The 16216-nt window shown below is 46.5% G+C and overlaps 1 protein-coding gene across 3 annotated transcripts; it reads right to left on the bottom strand.

Annotated features, from left to right (window-relative positions):
- Positions 1-362: 362 nt before the first annotated feature.
- hcfc1b (host cell factor C1b) lies at positions 363-16037 on the bottom strand. Of its 3 annotated transcripts, none has more exons than XM_083675846.1 (26): positions 15908-16037; positions 14021-14220; positions 12958-13106; positions 12462-12622; positions 12109-12317; positions 11862-11946; positions 11481-11587; positions 11120-11299; positions 10503-10808; positions 10054-10205; positions 9754-9927; positions 9087-9311; positions 8771-8872; positions 8293-8522; positions 7826-7961; positions 7438-7576; positions 5912-7027; positions 5361-5512; positions 4802-5041; positions 4297-4504; positions 3699-4096; positions 3399-3536; positions 3088-3273; positions 2656-2953; positions 2424-2487; positions 363-2197 (listed from the first exon to the last, which is right to left on the bottom strand). In XM_083675846.1, the coding sequence occupies exons 2-26, from the start codon at positions 14196-14198 to the stop codon at positions 2158-2160; spliced, it is 5373 nt and encodes a 1790-aa protein (XP_083531972.1). In that variant the 5' UTR covers positions 14199-14220; positions 15908-16037; the 3' UTR covers positions 363-2157. The 3 variants fall into 3 exon arrangements, with proteins under 3 accessions (XP_083531972.1, XP_083531973.1, XP_083531974.1); XM_083675847.1 differs by having other exon boundaries at positions 3729-4096; XM_083675848.1 differs by lacking the exons at positions 14021-14220; positions 15908-16037 and adding an exon at positions 13287-13778.
- Between the last annotated feature and the right edge of the window lie 179 nt (positions 16038-16216).

The following is a 16216-nucleotide window of genomic DNA, read 5'->3' as shown; positions in this document are numbered from 1 at the left end:
AACATGACTTAAATAAACATCTCTAGGTCCTTATGCGACTGTATTCTGAATGCACACACCTGCTTGGGCCTAATGTACTGTACATTGTGAAGGACAGGGTCTGGGACTATCCAGTAAATTGTGTTGAATGATGAAGTGGTGAGATGTCAAAAAGCTTGTGTAGGTTAAGGGAGAAGTAGCTCAATACTCTTTCTCTACCTCTTTCCCAGTTTTTCTTTTAAGCTTGGAAGTTTGGCAATGCAAGACTAGGGTGGAGGTGGAGGGGTTGGGGGTGTCTTCAGGGTTCAAAACCTGGGCAGAAGTGGCCTCTTCACCCTGTTGGTGCACATATTCACACAAAACAATTCACACCTCAAAAGGGGTAAAAAAGATGCACTAAAAAGTTTTATTTTTCCAGAGTAATATTCACAAACAGTTTGTTAATACCCAAAAATCAGTTAACCGCCAAATTTTCCATCAGCTGTTGCCACAATACAACCTTTTCTGATGACATCTCTGCCAACTTAACTTGAGCATAATAACCATACCAAGAACTTTCTGCATCTGGGTTAGCAGCAAACCAAGTTGCTATCAAAGGGGGAGAAAACAGAAGCTAAACACATGAAACATTATTTCATGGGAGGGAGACAAATGTTCCATTTCTTTTTATATATCAAGACATATAAGCAACCAAGAGATGACAAACATGTAAAAACATTTTGTTACAGATAATTATATAAAAAGGCATTTTTTTTAACTCCTTGCTACATGAAAGAACTAATTTACAACTGAGCCCAAACTCGCAGCCAATAATTCTTGTCAACCAACATTTCTTCCCAACGCTGAAAAAAAAAGAGAAGCTAATTATCTCCATTCAAAAAGACGTACGTCAACTATCTGGAAACCTTTGTCACATTACACACACTTGCATACTTAAACATTTGTAAAGCAAAGAATACACCAAAAAGTAATGTAGAATGGTTATCAACAAGTTGGGCAAACATCCCAGTTTATTCTCGCAACTCTCTAAAAATAAGCATAGGAAAAAAGAACCTACGATCCATAGATTCCACAAATGCATTTTACTATGGACTATAAAAAGGCAGAGGAAGGGGAAATGAGCAAAAGGTGACAATAAGAAGCCTTTTTCTGCAAATCATTCCTTTAATCAAAATCTGAAAATAAACAAAGAAAAAATAAAATAATAATCCTCTTTCCTCCTCTTCTTCAGTTGTTTTTTTTTCTTTTTTTCTCAACTTTCACAGACCAAGTACAAAATGTCCTTGTAAGACCAATTCTGAGAGATAAGTGTCACATTACTTGTCAAATACTTGTTATAAAAAAAAACATTGTATCACCCCGGCAACCACCACATTTCCTCCCATGAATGCAGGACACTATCTGAGTCGCTAAACGAGTGACGAAAGAGAGAGAATAAAGTAGAGTCTCCTAAATCTACATGAATTGAAGTTCTTTTTTTCCAATGACACTCTATTCCTTACATCACTCCTTCCCTCTCAAGAGACGCACAAGCACACAGTGATGTCACAGAGTAAGATGGACAGGAGTCTTGATTGATGTACAAATATGAAACAAGTCTTTTCCTCTGGAATGGAGAACAGTGCTATCCCCAAGTGCTGTTTCGTTTTCCATTTTGGTGGTATTTTTCCCCACGGGATGCTTGGTATCCTGCAACCTCTACAGCAAAACTCCATCTGAACGCGACTCCCCAATGAAATATAATGATGATACACGCACTCAGCAATGACCTGTTATTTGTTTTGTCTATTGCTTGTGTTGATAAGCTATGGAGCATGTGGGAGAGAGAACAAACTAGTACTACAGTTATACCTGACAGAAACTGTTTGATTTTGATTTCACAGAAAATCATGTCAAGAAAATAAGCAAAAAGTAATTATGTGCTTTCAACTGTTTTTTTGATTTTCTTTTAACATAACATGAGATATCAATATTACAATAAAAAATATAGGTTGAAATAAGGCGTCCATGGCACCACAATGTCCAGTGATGGGAGTCGGTTCTGAGAGTTTCATCTTGATTTCTGCCTTTGTAGGCTGTTGATGTTGGGGGGGCTGGTCTTGGTTGAGGCTGGGGTGTTGTATTCAGTAGAAAGGTGAGTTCAGTCATAGTCATGGACAAGAAGGGTAGAGGAACCCCTTACTGGTCTGACCTGGCCTTCTTTGGACCAGTAGCTTTCCTAAAGAAGAAAAATAATACATGGTAGTTGGAATACTGGAGTGGTAAAACTGTTATATATATATATATATATATATATATATATATATATATATATAAAAACAACAACAAAAAAATAGCATTTCTGACTTTGCACTGGCGAATCAAATAAGTGAACTGTTTATTCAGTTGTTTTTAGATGGTGTATTTCATCATTCTACTAATAAAGTAGTAGGAACCATACTTACATGTCAGGCGAGGTGCCTGGCCTTTTGGCGGCAGGTTTAGCTGCAGAGCCATCTTTACTGGTTTCTGCCAAAAAAAGAAGCACAGTGGACCATTGAGTTCAGATCAACACCAACTAAAAAGGCACGAAGATGAACAGAAGTCATAATCACCAAAAAAGAGTGTCATACAATGTAGCTATAACGCTAAGAATTGAAAGACAAGAACGCTGACGGAAGGCTAGGCTTTGCTCACCTTGGAGCCACCTGACTTGTGTGGCAGGGCCGTAGCCCTTCTCGTTGCGGGCGGCGATGCGGAAGATGATGGCGGGCTTGGTGGTGTAGTCGATGTGCGCGTTGGAGAGGCTGGAGGACTGCACCAGGCAGGAGGGGTTGGGCCCGCAGAACACCCGCATGAAGGCCAGCTGGGCCGGGGTGGTGGTCTTGGCCTCCGTGGTCTGGGAGCTCTGGATGGCCAGGTACACGGAATACTCGATGATCTTCCCCGACGTCACTGAGGGAGGTTCCCAGGTCAGGTGAGCACCGTCTGGGCTCTGAGGGGGGGGGGGGGGGGAGAAAGAAAAAAGAGAAAGATAGGTAAACATCAATGGGATGAAGAACATAAGATATGAACATATGTTGACATATGTTAAAATGTGGATATCATGTAATGCATCAGGCTTTTTACCTTGCTTATCTTGATAGCACAAGGAGCTCCAGGGAAGCCCGGTAGGCAGGTCTTAAAAGCAGAGACTTCAGAGAAGGTGCCGCGGCCGCATGTGTTGATGCCTGCCACCCGGAACTTGTAGGCTGTTCCAGGTTGCAACTCCATCTTCCTCATTTGGCTGTAGTCTGGCATTGTCCCCGAGTCATCCTGCGATAAATTACAACAAGAGATTAGTACTCATTAAGTGATACATTTGATTCATTGTCTGCTAGATGACACGAGATTAGATTAACCTCGTTGAAAACAAAACCAGATGCCTCTGGTCGTCTTACATCGGGAGCGGCCGAGTCGTCTGACGGCATGTAGAAGTTGGTGACGACCATATTGGTCACCTTTACGATTCCAACATCAAACCATTGGTTCTCTTTCTTCACAGGGGGTCTGACAACTGCAGGCGGGGCTCCTTGCCTCTGTAAAAGACCAGGTGATTAGAGGACATTGGAGAGGACAATGGAGAGTCTCTTATTTTGAATCCAGGACGAGGCTTTATCTGCGTCCAAGAAACCAGCTCATGGTATGCATCATGAAGAGGTCATAACAGAGGTCAGTTCTACGGTGCTGTAGACACTCACCCCTGCTGCTGACTCAATGCCGTTAGCTACCTCTGCCAGAGTGGTGGCCGCTTGCATCTTGGCAGGGCTGGCCACCACCATGGGTTGCGACGGGGCGAAAGTACTGGCTAGTCTGGCTACAGCGCTGGTGACCGCTGAGGCCAGCTCGTGACCGTTGCTCTCCGACGCGGGGTCGTTGAGGCTGTCGGCCGGGGCCAGGCCCTCGGTGGGCAGGGAGGCCGCCTGGTTGGAGGCCTGTAGCTGGGCAGCGGCGGCGGCGGCGGCAGCAGCGGCCTGGGCCTGAGCCTGGGCCTCCTGAAGCTGCTGCTGTTGTTGCACCAGGGCTGCCAGCTCCTGCTGGGTCAGGACGATGGGGATGGTGGTGGTATGCTGGCCGTCGTGACCGGAGTCTCCTTCGTCTACGAGCAGAAGGAGAAGGTGGAGATGAGACTTGTGTTCCTCATAGACTTTGCAGAGCGAAGATCATCATTTTACCATCACTTACAGTGGACTTCAGATCAGGAGTGCCAAGAACCTTCAGGTAAATTCAGCCCAGACTGTTCATAATATACCACAGTGCAGCGTGTTCATCACGTAAACCAGTCCCCTGTGTACTCACTCAGCACAGCCTGTTGTGCGGCCTGTAGGACAGCCTGGATGGCCATAGCCTGGGCCTCCTCTGTGGCTGCGGCCTGGGCTGCTTCTTCTGCTGCAGCCGTCACAGCCAGCTCCTCTGGGGTCAGGCCCGTCACCATCATGGTGGTCTGCTGCCCCTCCTGGGACATCAGCTCCTGGGGTAGGCCAGCTCCACCTCCTCCCTGCTCCATCTACCACACAAAGAGAGGGGGGGGTTATTGACATTCTCGCTTTTAAATGAGATCAGATAAGCACTGGCCCTGTTTGAATACTCTTGTAATGTATCCTTCCCTTCCTCCCTCGAGGAGATCACTGAGCGGACATGACTGGATTGGTGAAAGCAATGCAGTGACGAGGTTGCTTTGACCAATCCAATCATGTTAGATCAGTGACCATTTCAAGGGAGGACGGAGGACGGCTACATTTGTGCAATTGAACAGCCCCCCACGATGAATCTCCAAGTGGTGTCTTTGTGTGCTGCTGTATACCTCTGTCTGTTCTCCCTGGCTGGGCTGCGTCTCCATGGCCGATGGCAGACCCTCCACATGGACCTGCAGCATGGCGGCTGCCTCGCCCGCGGCCGCAGCGGCATCCTCCAGGGACACGCCCTCGTCTGTCTGCATGGGCTCCTCCTCCGGCGCCGCGCCAGCCGCTACCGCCTCAGAGCTCTCGGCCTGCCCCTCCTTCTGCTCCTGGCTCGACCCCTCCCCACACATGGAGGAGATCACCTGGAGAGGAGAGAGGAGAACAGAAAAAGTTGATTGATTTAAAAGATGGTAAAATAGCCATAACTGAATGCTACAACTTAAAAGGAAAACAATTTAGTCAATACTGAGGACTGCCATGATGTGACTGTACAGTGATGGTCCAGAGAGCCATAGATATGCAGCTGTGTTGATGTCCTAACTTAAAATGTTTATAGACCCTAAATCGGTTCACTGTGGATACGAAGGCATTGATAATATTGTATTATTTTAGCATTTAATGTGTTGAGATGTTTAAATGCACTTTTCAAAATCAAGTTTGATATGATAGGAGTGTCCTTACAGGTACAGAGGGTCCGGGGGCAGGGGTGGACTGGGTGACAGTGGTGATGGCTCTGCTCTGGGTGGTGAGAGCGGAGGACTCTGTCGTGGACGAGGACGAGGGGGCTTCTGTGGTACCGTTGTCCCCCTGGGCTCCATCTCCACTCGGTTGGGCTGGTTGGATGAATACAAATATGACATTACAACACAGGTAGGCCTAACAGTACACACAGGTAAGATGTCTTAAAACCACAGAATCGTGAACGGGTTGCACTCCAATCTCTATTCAGTCTTCGTTGCAGCTGACACAATGCAGATTCATATCGGATCTCACAAGGCCTGGAGAGGTGTTTATCATCTCAGGAACCACAAAGAGCAATCTTTGTGCCATAAAGAGTGATTGGAATGCAACCGTTATCTCTAGATTGAATCTTCTCTTGTAATGAACACTGAAAACATGATAGTTGAGGTAATGGGATTGCTATCCCAGAGAGCTTTGACGAAGCGAGAGCACAGATTTTAACTCTGAAGGTGAAGAGGTCAGAAGGTCATCATGTCGATCACGGTAAGTACCTGTGGCAGTAGTAGCCGTGTTGGTGGTTCCCGTTTCATGTGTCTCACAGGGGGGGTTGGAGCACACTCTCTGCACCGTGCCTCCAGCCAGGTTGGATGAGGCTGTGGAAGGGGTGTTGGTGGTTCCTGTCTCGTGGGTTTCACAGGGTGGGTTGGAGCAGACCCTCTGCACTGTCCCAGTCCCCGTCTGCCCTGCTGCACCCTCCATGCTGGAGGCAGCTGTTGTGGAGGTGTTGGTGGTCCCCGTCTCGTGGGTTTCACAAGGGGGGTTGGAGCACACCTGTTGTTGGACGCCCGTGGTGGTGGTGGTTGTCGTTTCGGTGGTGCCGGCCTCCTGCATCTCGCATGGCGGGTTGGAGCACACGGGAGAGGACAGGGAAGAGCCTCCTCCTCCGTTAGAGGACTTGTTCTTGTCGGACGAGGAGCTTTGTGTGGTGCCCGTCATGCCAGAGCCCATGTTGGAGCGAGCCGTGGTGCAGGTGTAGGTGGTGCCCGTGCGGAGGGTCTCTGGCCGCAGGACCCCAGGGACCGAGTTGGCCCCCGAGACGGCAGAGGGGGACACTGGGCCGGAGGAGGAGGGGAGAGGAGACACGGGGTCTGGCCCGCTAGTGCTGGTACCTGCCGCCTGATTGGACCCCATGTTGCAGCTGGCGGTCGTGGAGGTGTTGGTGGTGCCCGTTTCATGGGTTTCGCAGGGCGGGTTTGAACACACGCGCTCCACGCCGATATTTGAAGACGCCGTCGTCGCCGTGTTGGTGGTCCCGGTCTCGTGGGTCTCGCAGGGCGGGTTGGAGCAGACCAACGTCACCGTCCCGGGGGCGTCTCCGGCCTCAGCCGCAGTGGCGTTGGGCTGCTCGGAGGTGGGCGAGGCCATGATGGAGACAGGCAGGTCCTGTATGGGCTGGGCCTCCACGCCGCTGGGCGTGGTTATGAGGGTCACCTGGGTGGGGGCGGAGCTCATGCTGGCCTGGGCAGCAGCCACCACCTGGCTGGACAGGGTGGAGACGGTGCCCAGGGTGGTGATGGGCGTGGCCAGGGAGGCGTTGGCACCAGAAACGCTTCCTCCTGCCAGAGTGCTGGACACGGTGCCAGTCACTGTGCCCAGAGTAGTCATTCCTGTAGAGAGAGGGAGACATCAGAACACATTCAGAACCAGTCCACACTATTGTGCCATACAGACATATTAGATTAACACAGACACCACCATGCTGTTTATTTTGTGATTCAGGGAATTAAGGTCCCAAAAGTCCAATCATAATAGTAAATACTATTGCATTTATGGTGGGTGCGTAACCTGGACAGCACAGTACAGCTCAGTTTGGTTCAGCAGTGGTATAATATCTAATAGTATGGAACAAAACCAGCCAAAAGGAGTCCCATAGACAAACCAGAGCGAGTGCCTAAAAAAAGCAACAGTCCAAACAATAGCATTACACCATGCGTGAAGAGAGCTTTGCGGCTAAAGATGCTTAGCAAATTGTGCTGATTCATGTTCCGCTACACTTAAGCACGGTTAAGCTGATTACCTGTGGTTCCCTTGACAACGAGGGTGGTTACAGTTGGCTTGCCGGAGGAAACGGTTCCTGGGGAGACGAGACGGACTCCACCCATGGGAACGGTACGCAGGATGGTGCCTGGCTGTCCTGGCGCTCCCTTCAACACAACCTGTCATACACATCAGCAACATCAGTCGATATACATGAGACAATAAACTACCAGGGCTTTGTCGTGGGTAGAGACATTGATTTTTAAGTTGGACCACAGGCACACACAAGCAGACCAGCTCTTGGTTGAGGGTGGAACAAATCGGACAAATTGATTTTTCAAAAATGGGACCACAAAACTGTTTGTCATTTCATGTATTCAACAAATTGTAGATTACATGGTTAGAAAAGAGAGGTATGGGTCTCTCACCTGTGTGAGGCCTTGTTGCCCAGCCCCAGCCATTCTGGGCATGGCAGTAATGATCTTGCCAGGGGTCCCAGGGGTCATCATCTTGGTGGTGTAGATAGTGATGGGAGACTTCATCCCTCCACTGCTAGTCACTCCTAACAATCGGCAATACATGGATACACATTAGTTTCATAAACATAAACAGTTGTAAACATAAAAGTCTACCAAATGTACTGCACAGAGATGCATTTAGGAAACTTGATTGGAGTTTCCGATGCATACTGTACATGTTTGGTTTTACAAATGGCATTACATGAAAACATTAATTGAAATACGTGTCTCTTTTTCTTACCAACGGCCGCATAGATGAAAACAATCTCTCCTCAAACACATTTTTCTTCCATACAAACCTGTATACATGGGATTCATTTCACAAAACACAGACCTCACATAAAAAAGAATTCCATAAATCGTGTTTTCACTCCCCTGATGTGTAGTACTGCTGTCCTGTAGCCCCGGAGATAGCTGACATGGGGATGGTCTTGATAATGGTGGTGCCGGGTTTGCTGGTGGTGGTGGGGGACATGCCGCTGATGCCCAGGATGTGGGGCTTGTTCCCTGCGCCCCCGGCCTGGGATGTGGTGATGATAGTGGTGGGCTTACCGTCCGCTGACGTCACCAGCTTCAGTATGGTGCCCGCGGGGAGAGGGCCTTTTGTCTGGTGGACAAGGGAAAGAGAGGTTGCTGTTAGTCACGTTTGACGTCATATAGAAAAACTTTTTTGTTGTTGTTGTTTTTTTAACCCAGGGGTAGAAGTCTTCTTAACCAGCTGGCCAGATCTCCAAATTCTTAAGTTCCATCTAGGGGCCCGCACTCATAAAACATACACTTTGACGGGACATTTTCAAAGTTCTCAAAACCTTTTTAAGTTCAAGAAACATCTCCAATACATATTATAAAGCTGACCTGTATGATCTGGGTGAGAGGAGAGCCAGCCTGACCAGTCACAGTTCCTGTCTGCCCAGGCTTGGTCTGGACCACTGACATCATCTTCCCCAGGTTGGAGATCTAGACAGACATAGGAGACAGTCACATTTAGCATGAATTGTTTTACATGTTTGAGGGGGATAGACATACATTTATAATAGGACAAAAACATGTGTGGAGATTATTAGCATTATCATTATTATCATTATATAGAAGAGGTACTGACAAAAATATAAGATGGGAAAAGACAACTATCAAATGAATCTCCTCTGAACTATCCATGCCAGTGTCTCACCAGAGTGCCACTGCCTCCCATGCTGAGGGGGCTCTTGACCAGGGTGATGGTCTTGGTGACTCCTCCCACCATGGTGGTGACCACCTGGTGTTGCTGGGCAACGGTGACGGTGCCACCCTTGTGCACAGTGATGATGGGGCGAGTCTGCGTGTTGGGCGTGGCGATGCCCGAGGTGCCAACCTGCGCTGCTGCAGTTTTCAGCATGCGGGTAGCAGGGTTACTCACCTAAATAACACAGAAGAAACAGATGTGTGAGGAACAGACAGGCACATGCAGGGTCGGGGGTCAACTCAGTTTTCAATTTGGCAGTGAAGGAAGTGATTTGGAGAATTCATGGATCGAAAAATCATCACAGAACACAGTGGAACTTTCTTTTTGCGTCCAAATTTGTATTGCTTTTGAAAAAATATTCTAGGTCAGAGCAAATAGAGGGCAATAGACAGTAAATAGCATTCCCAATTAACAGATTCCTAAGGGCAACTTTCAATGAGTGAACTGAATTTCATGTCACGACAACAAAGTAATTGACACAAACCCTGGGAGTATGAAGGATTGAGGATGAAGGATCAGGGTGGTGTTGTTTTAGATCTGCTGTGCCAGCACAGTTTATTATTAACAACAGACGTTTACTTGGCAGGGGTAATATTTGTCCACGGAGCTTACTTACCATAACAGGTGAGGCAACTTTCATCGTCGTGGAGCCGGGGCTCATTGCCATTGTTTTGACAATGGTGGCACCAGCCGGTAGCATGGTAGCAGTGGAGGGCGGGATCTTCTGAGTGGCCGCAGCAGCTGCAGCCAGGGCAGCCATGCCACTCATCTGAGGGCTGCTGCCGATTGGCTAAAAAAAAAAAAAAGCAAAACAAACAAATCATGAAAATGGAATTGGGAATTATCACAGGATTAGGAAAGAATGAAACTGAGAAAAGGAAAACATTTGCATAAATAAATCCATAAGCCTTCATACCGTTCCCTGGGTGCCCTGGGCGGGAACAACCATGCGGACACCTGCAGGAAGGGATGTAACCGTGACAGGGGATTTCCCTCCCTGGTTGGCCTGTCTCACAGTGACAATGGACGTCCCTGTGGTGGAGTGGGGAGCAGCCACCTTCAGAATAGCTGCAGGGGTAAAAACAGCGTGGTTAGAACACACATCTGAAAAGAATCCCTGGTATGAAGCTAACCACAGCCTGCTCACAGCTCGACTAACCCGACTATCTTTGTGACATATAGGCATCATAACACCTCAGGGGCCAGTTTCCCCATACACAAATGAATCCTACTATCTGCGCAAAAAACGTACAATGGAGACTCTCCAGTGAAGATGCTTTTAAAATCGGGGGATGCTTATAATCTGTCTCTAGGAAAAATCAGTGTTAAAAAAAATAAATGAAAAAGGTAAAAAAGAGCCCGTACCTGGTCCACGAGCGGTGGCAGCGGCCAGCGGGCTCCCGGGCATGGTGTTGGTGGGGGAGGGGACCAACGTGATGCCCAGGCTCTGGGCGGCCTGCGACGCGGCGGCCGCGGCCGGGCTCTTGGGCGAGTTGGCGGGTAGTGAGGATGCGGCGCTGACGCCCGGGGTGGTGGCGGCTGCCGCGGGGATGTCATACTTCTGCAGCTGCAGCAGGTAGGTGTCTGCGGTCGGCACGGCGCCCCAGCTCACCTCGAGGGAGTTGGTGTTGGCGCGGACCAGCTGCACCCTCGACGGTGGATTTGGCTTGTCTGTGGAGGCAAAACGCAGATATATGGCGGGTCATATTTGCAATTTATTAAGGCCCTGTATTTTTATTAAGGAATAAAATACCGTTTTCAATATTCAGTCTGTGGTGACAAAACAGACACTTGACGATTGATACTTCAACAAATTCATTACAACAGCTAAAAAACAGCTAAAAAAGACTTTGATCCAAGCAATTCCAACTAGTGTCTAATAAGGCAAAGCATATGTACATCCATCTCTCTGAACGAGCCGGTGTTGTTTTTAAGTATTCAACAAATCCTATTGACAAAATGGCATGAAGAGGTGAACTCACCTGTCTCCAGGTACCAGAGGTCTTTACAGCACACCTGGTTGTTCCAGGCCTTGCGGTAACCGTCTCTGCCACTCCAGACATAGAGCCTGGAGTTGATGGCCACTGAGCAGTGTCCTGCCCTGGCTCTGGGGATGTTGTCCTCCTGTGTGTCCATCAGAACTGTCTCCCATATCATGGAGTCTGGGGACAGAAAGGGGGACATGATTGCATGATGCAGTGGAGAAATAGGCTTTGGCAAACTGTCATTGTAATTTTGTGCTCAATCTGATAACTGATTCAACGGTTAACATTTCTCCCCCTGAGCCATAATTAAATATTAAGCACATTCAAAACAGTTATATGAAAGTAGTGTCAGACATACCTAGGTTCAGGCAGGCGAGTGTGTTTGTGCACTTCCACTCCTTCTCGTGTGTTGCCACTTTCACGTCGTCCATCACGAGGGGCACCCAACCTCCAAACACGTACATCCTGCACAGAAGAGACAGTTGAGCTTCTAACAAACAAACCAGGAGCTGTGCTATCCTCCGCAAAGTGTGCACCCGCTCTCCTAGAGTGCTCTACCCTTCTCCACAAGTGCACACTCGCTCACTGCAAAAAAAGTGCACATTTTGGGGCGAAGGGTAGAGAACCGGACAGCAGCCCTCCCTTGACCCCATGATGGAAAAATGCAAGCTGAATCTCTCTCTCCCTAAAAGAGGAACAGCACATGGAGGTTTGTGAGTGTGACATGACAGTTACTCACTTGTTGGTGATGGTTGTGGCAGAGTGGAGACTGCGGGGGAGAGGCGCTGTACCGTTTATTAAGGGCTTGTTCCATGTCAAAGTGTCTGCGGGGAAAAAGGTAAACAAATCATCAAGCTCCATTCACGCCTACGGGAAAAAAACAAAGAATGTCTCATAACATTTCTTACACACATGAGGCAATGTACGCATTTATAATGTGTATACAATGTGTGATAGTGACTCATATTTGATTTAGTTACACTCACCAATGTCTAAGATCCAAAGGTCACCAAGACGACAGCCACTCATGCCTCCGTAGATGATGAGGCGAGATTTCTTGGATGTTTTCTCTGTGTAGATCACAGCAGTGTGACTCTCGCGGGGAGGGGGCAGCACTCCGTAGGTGATGGGGATGTCCCAACCCACCACAGTGGAACCTGCACGCAGCTCCAGCGTGTATAGATCGTTCAGATATCTAGGATTGGAACAGAAGAAAAGACAAGGAAAAAGGGTTAGACCAAGAGAAGGTTTTTTTTTTGTTGCTATGTTTGCCATCATCATGCTGTGCTGTGCCTCCCCCCCCCCCCCCCCCCTAAAAAAACCAACAGATTTTTGTTACCTGGGGATGTTGTTCTTGGGATCCTCGCTGTCATTAGCAAGCCCTCCAAATAGATAGCATTTGTTCCCCACCAGGGAGAAGCTGTGGCCCAGCCGGGGACAGGGAGGGGGACCATTCTTGGGCGCCTTGGGCTTCAACCGTTTCCACTCCCATCGGCTGGCCTAAGGAATCATAAGCAAACACGGAGACCTTGCAATTACTCAATAACAAGCTTAATTTACAGTATGGCCATAGGCAGGTTCTCATACAAATGACAACTATGTGACTTACCAAATTAGTGTTATTACTATTGATGCTCCTAATGCTATATTTTGATGGTATGCTACGTCTTCAAAATATAGGTATGATTAGTATACAAGTACTGAGCCTGGCCATAGAGATGACCTGTATTCTAATTATATGGGCAGGACATTCTACCGTTTTATTTATGCCTGAAAATTCCACAAAGTAATGGACAAGCTGATATGACAAGAGAAGTTGTGATCTGAGCACTCACCTGCAGTTCATATAGATCATTGCTGTATTTGCCATACTCGACCATTCCTCCAAAAACAAGCAATCGGGTGCCATCACAAACAAAACCATATGCAGCACAGCCCGGTGGGATGTCACCACGAACAGCCGGAATAAACCACTGGTTGGTCGCTGAAACATAATAAATTCTTAATTACAAAGCAGCACTATATCCAATGGAATTTGACTTATATTTCTAGGATGTAACCAAGCTAACAATAGTGAACCTGTATATTAGGTTATCAGGTTTATGGCAATAAAAAAAAAAAAAAGTCATGTCAATGAAAAATTAAGAAATCTGAAAGACTTAACTGGATGGAGCTTTGTTTATATGATGACGTCGGTGTCTTGTATAAACCCGCCATTTCTCTTTGTATTTTCCCTCCAATCTCCCTACTCTGGTGAGTTCCGCTAGGCGCACGACAGCGTACGGTGTCTGTAGCCACGCTAGCAAGCCAACTTGCTGCTTAGCAAGCCAGGATAGGCAGAGGTCCAGCCGTGGCTAGTTAGCAAACGCGGGGCTGGCACTTTTTTTTTTGTATATCTAGCTATTTTAACTAGTTGAACTGGGAAGAATCCCCAACTGTCAAATGTGTTGGAAACCAAGTATCAAAACGATTAGTTTGCAAGAAAAATGAATGACGGTCAAGTTATCCCATTACATTTCATGGCACGTCAACGACGCGTTGAACATCAATTAGCAGGCAATTGCCGCTAGCTAACGAACAGCCACAATAAACGTTACAGTGGCAGCAACTGCTGTACAATCTTTTTAAAACCAACATAGCAAGCCAACTGACATTAGCTTTGCAAAGGGGCTGGATAACAATGTGCAACAAACCTGCATGAGGAAAACATGCATTTATTACATTCAAATACGTTTGCTTTGGGATACAGAATCCTGCTGATGATGCTAACCTGCTAGGGCTTGCACAATAGCGGAAACGCTAGCATGCGATACTAGCTAAAATGTTGCATGCATAATATGCGTTTCATCTGCAGACTGCATTTACACTGATGTAATCACTTTGAGTGTAATCACTTACCTGTGTTGTAGACGTGTAATTCGTCCACTATTCCTTCATTGCCTCCCCCGAAAACAACCATCAATTCCTTGATTGCTACGGCACGGTGACCGTGTCGGGGCCGGGGGACAGGGCCGGACCATCCCAACACCCGCTTCCACCGTGGCTGTAGAACTGAGCCAGTGGTCCCAGATGCCATGGTGCCAGTAGATGACGTTTCTCTTTGAGGGAAAAAATCCAAATAGAAAGTCTTTCGTAGTCAACTTGTTATAAAACTAGAAATACTGCTCCACAAAGCCACTAGCAAACTAGCTTATGTCACTAGCCAGCTGAATAAGCTAGCTGGCTAACGCTATGCTAACAGGATTAAAAATTGCGTCCTCTTGCTCTCTGTACTAAATCTCCGCAAAAAGCAATTTCCAAAGCAAGGCGAGATTGATGTGCCTTGATCTTACTTCAAGTCCATTCAAAGATTTGCTACAGACGATATTATATCTGGACTGCTAGTCTTCCAAACTAGCTAACAAGCTTGTAGCTAGTTAGCTAAGAAAATGCAAAAGAAAACGTATGGGAGTCGCCATTTTAGCTAGCTAGACGCTTTGCAGAAAAGATGAAAAAGCCGGCAGGTCAAATGAATGTAGATCCGGAACAACATGAATGTACAGCCATGAAAAATGATACAACTCGCAGAGCTATTGTATGCATCGCTTCATAAAATACGCATTATGTTTCTGGTTTGCCGTTAAATTTCCATAGAAGCAGGTCGGTGCGATTCAATGGGTGCCGCCATCTTGTAGCCAGCTAACAAACTAAACAAACCACCCAGAAAACAGACCGTCCAAAAAAATGGCAGAGCCAAATCAGGCGGCGAGCCCGGCTTTAGCTAGCTGGCTAACTTAGCTGAGCTAGCTTGCTACCACAGTTCCAAAATTATTGTTTTGTAAAATAATCCCAGGTACTTTGGGGCACATCATGAAATTGAAAATGATGTTTGCGAGAAATCTTAAGTTATATATTACATACACATATTTGTGGTTTAAAATTGGTCGTTCTGATAAAATGCTGCAGCATAGAATTTGCAGGCAAGTCTTAGCAAGATAGCTAACAAGCTGGCCAGATAACTTAGCTAACAATTCTAGATGCAAAGACGATTTTTGCAGACATGCACACCTTTCATGCTTCAAATGGTAACCTTCTCATCATGTGCACTACGTGTTCATATGCCAATTTTGTGGTCGCCTGTCTGATCAATCTAAATAAAATAAGTAGTGTATGTTTATTGTTGCATTGGTTTGTTGTTGTTGCGCTGTAAAAAATGTCATGCCTTTCTGTTCTGGGTGTCGCCATTTTTGACAAAAATGGATGGTAGCTTACTAGCTACTAGTACGTGCTGTCAAAAAACATAGCTAATGTGATATAACACTACCTCATGGTTCAACTTTCAACGTTCACAGTACAACTACATTGATCTGATTCACAGTTCACATGCATGCACTCTAAATCAATGTTATTGTTGAAATCCAGACAGAAGCACAAACCAAGATACAGGCTAGCTTCACATTCCTCCCCCTAGCTATACAGCTAACGCGTCGTTAGCAAGTCATTACGCTTATCCTCAAGCTACTTTGACAGCTACTACTGGTGAATTATCATTTCATGAATTACGGAAAACTAAGATATTCATAATATGATAGAATAATTGGAAAATATTTATTTCAAGTTTGACGCCTTTATTTACGTCTTTCAATAAATCATTCATGCAAATAATAATCTAGAATCTTTTTCTCATTAGCCTTGAGCTAGCTAGCTAGCTAGCTTCCCTCAAGAAAAATGGCGGCGATACCGTTAGCCTACACAATAAAACGCAAAATTAAGAAATCCGCAATATCATTAGAACAATATACTTACTCGTTTCGAGTTGTTACTTTAATCAAAAGTCTCGAGAGCGGGACTAAATCACAGAGTCAGATCCCGGATTATTATATCGGTTAAAAAATAGCAAACTCTACATCTTCTCATGCCGCCCAGGAAGCCGCCATTTTCTAGTCAGCCTCAATAATTGAACGCCACTATCAACAAGCCCTCAGTGGAGATGGCGAAACACAGGATAGCTTGGAGGCTTGAGTGCATCAAATGTTTGCAATCTCTTCACAAAATGTGAATACTGCTATAGTTCACATGTCAAATTGATCAGACTGAGCCTATTATCAAAACAAT

Source organism: Argentina silus, assembly GCF_951799395.1.
Source record: "Argentina silus genome assembly, chromosome: 8".
NCBI lineage: Eukaryota > Metazoa > Chordata > Actinopteri > Argentiniformes > Argentinidae > Argentina > Argentina silus.
Note: the sequence above shows the minus strand (reverse complement) of the source record. Positions and strands in the feature narration are given on the sequence as shown.

What these genes read in the sequence shown, in the direction of transcription:
- hcfc1b (XM_083675846.1), bottom strand. Translation starts at nt 14,198, where the DNA reads ATGGCATCTGGGACCACTGGCTCAGTTCTACAGCCACGGTGGAAGCGG. An exon ending in ATGATCTATATGAACTGCAG is followed by an intron (nt 12,623 to 12,957) that starts GTGAGTGCTCAG and finishes ATGATTCCTTAG; the next exon opens with GCCAGCCGATGGGAGTGGAA. An exon ending in CCTTTGGATCTTAGACATTG is followed by an intron (nt 11,947 to 12,108) that starts GTGAGTGTAACT and finishes TTTTCCCCGCAG; the next exon opens with ACACTTTGACATGGAACAAG.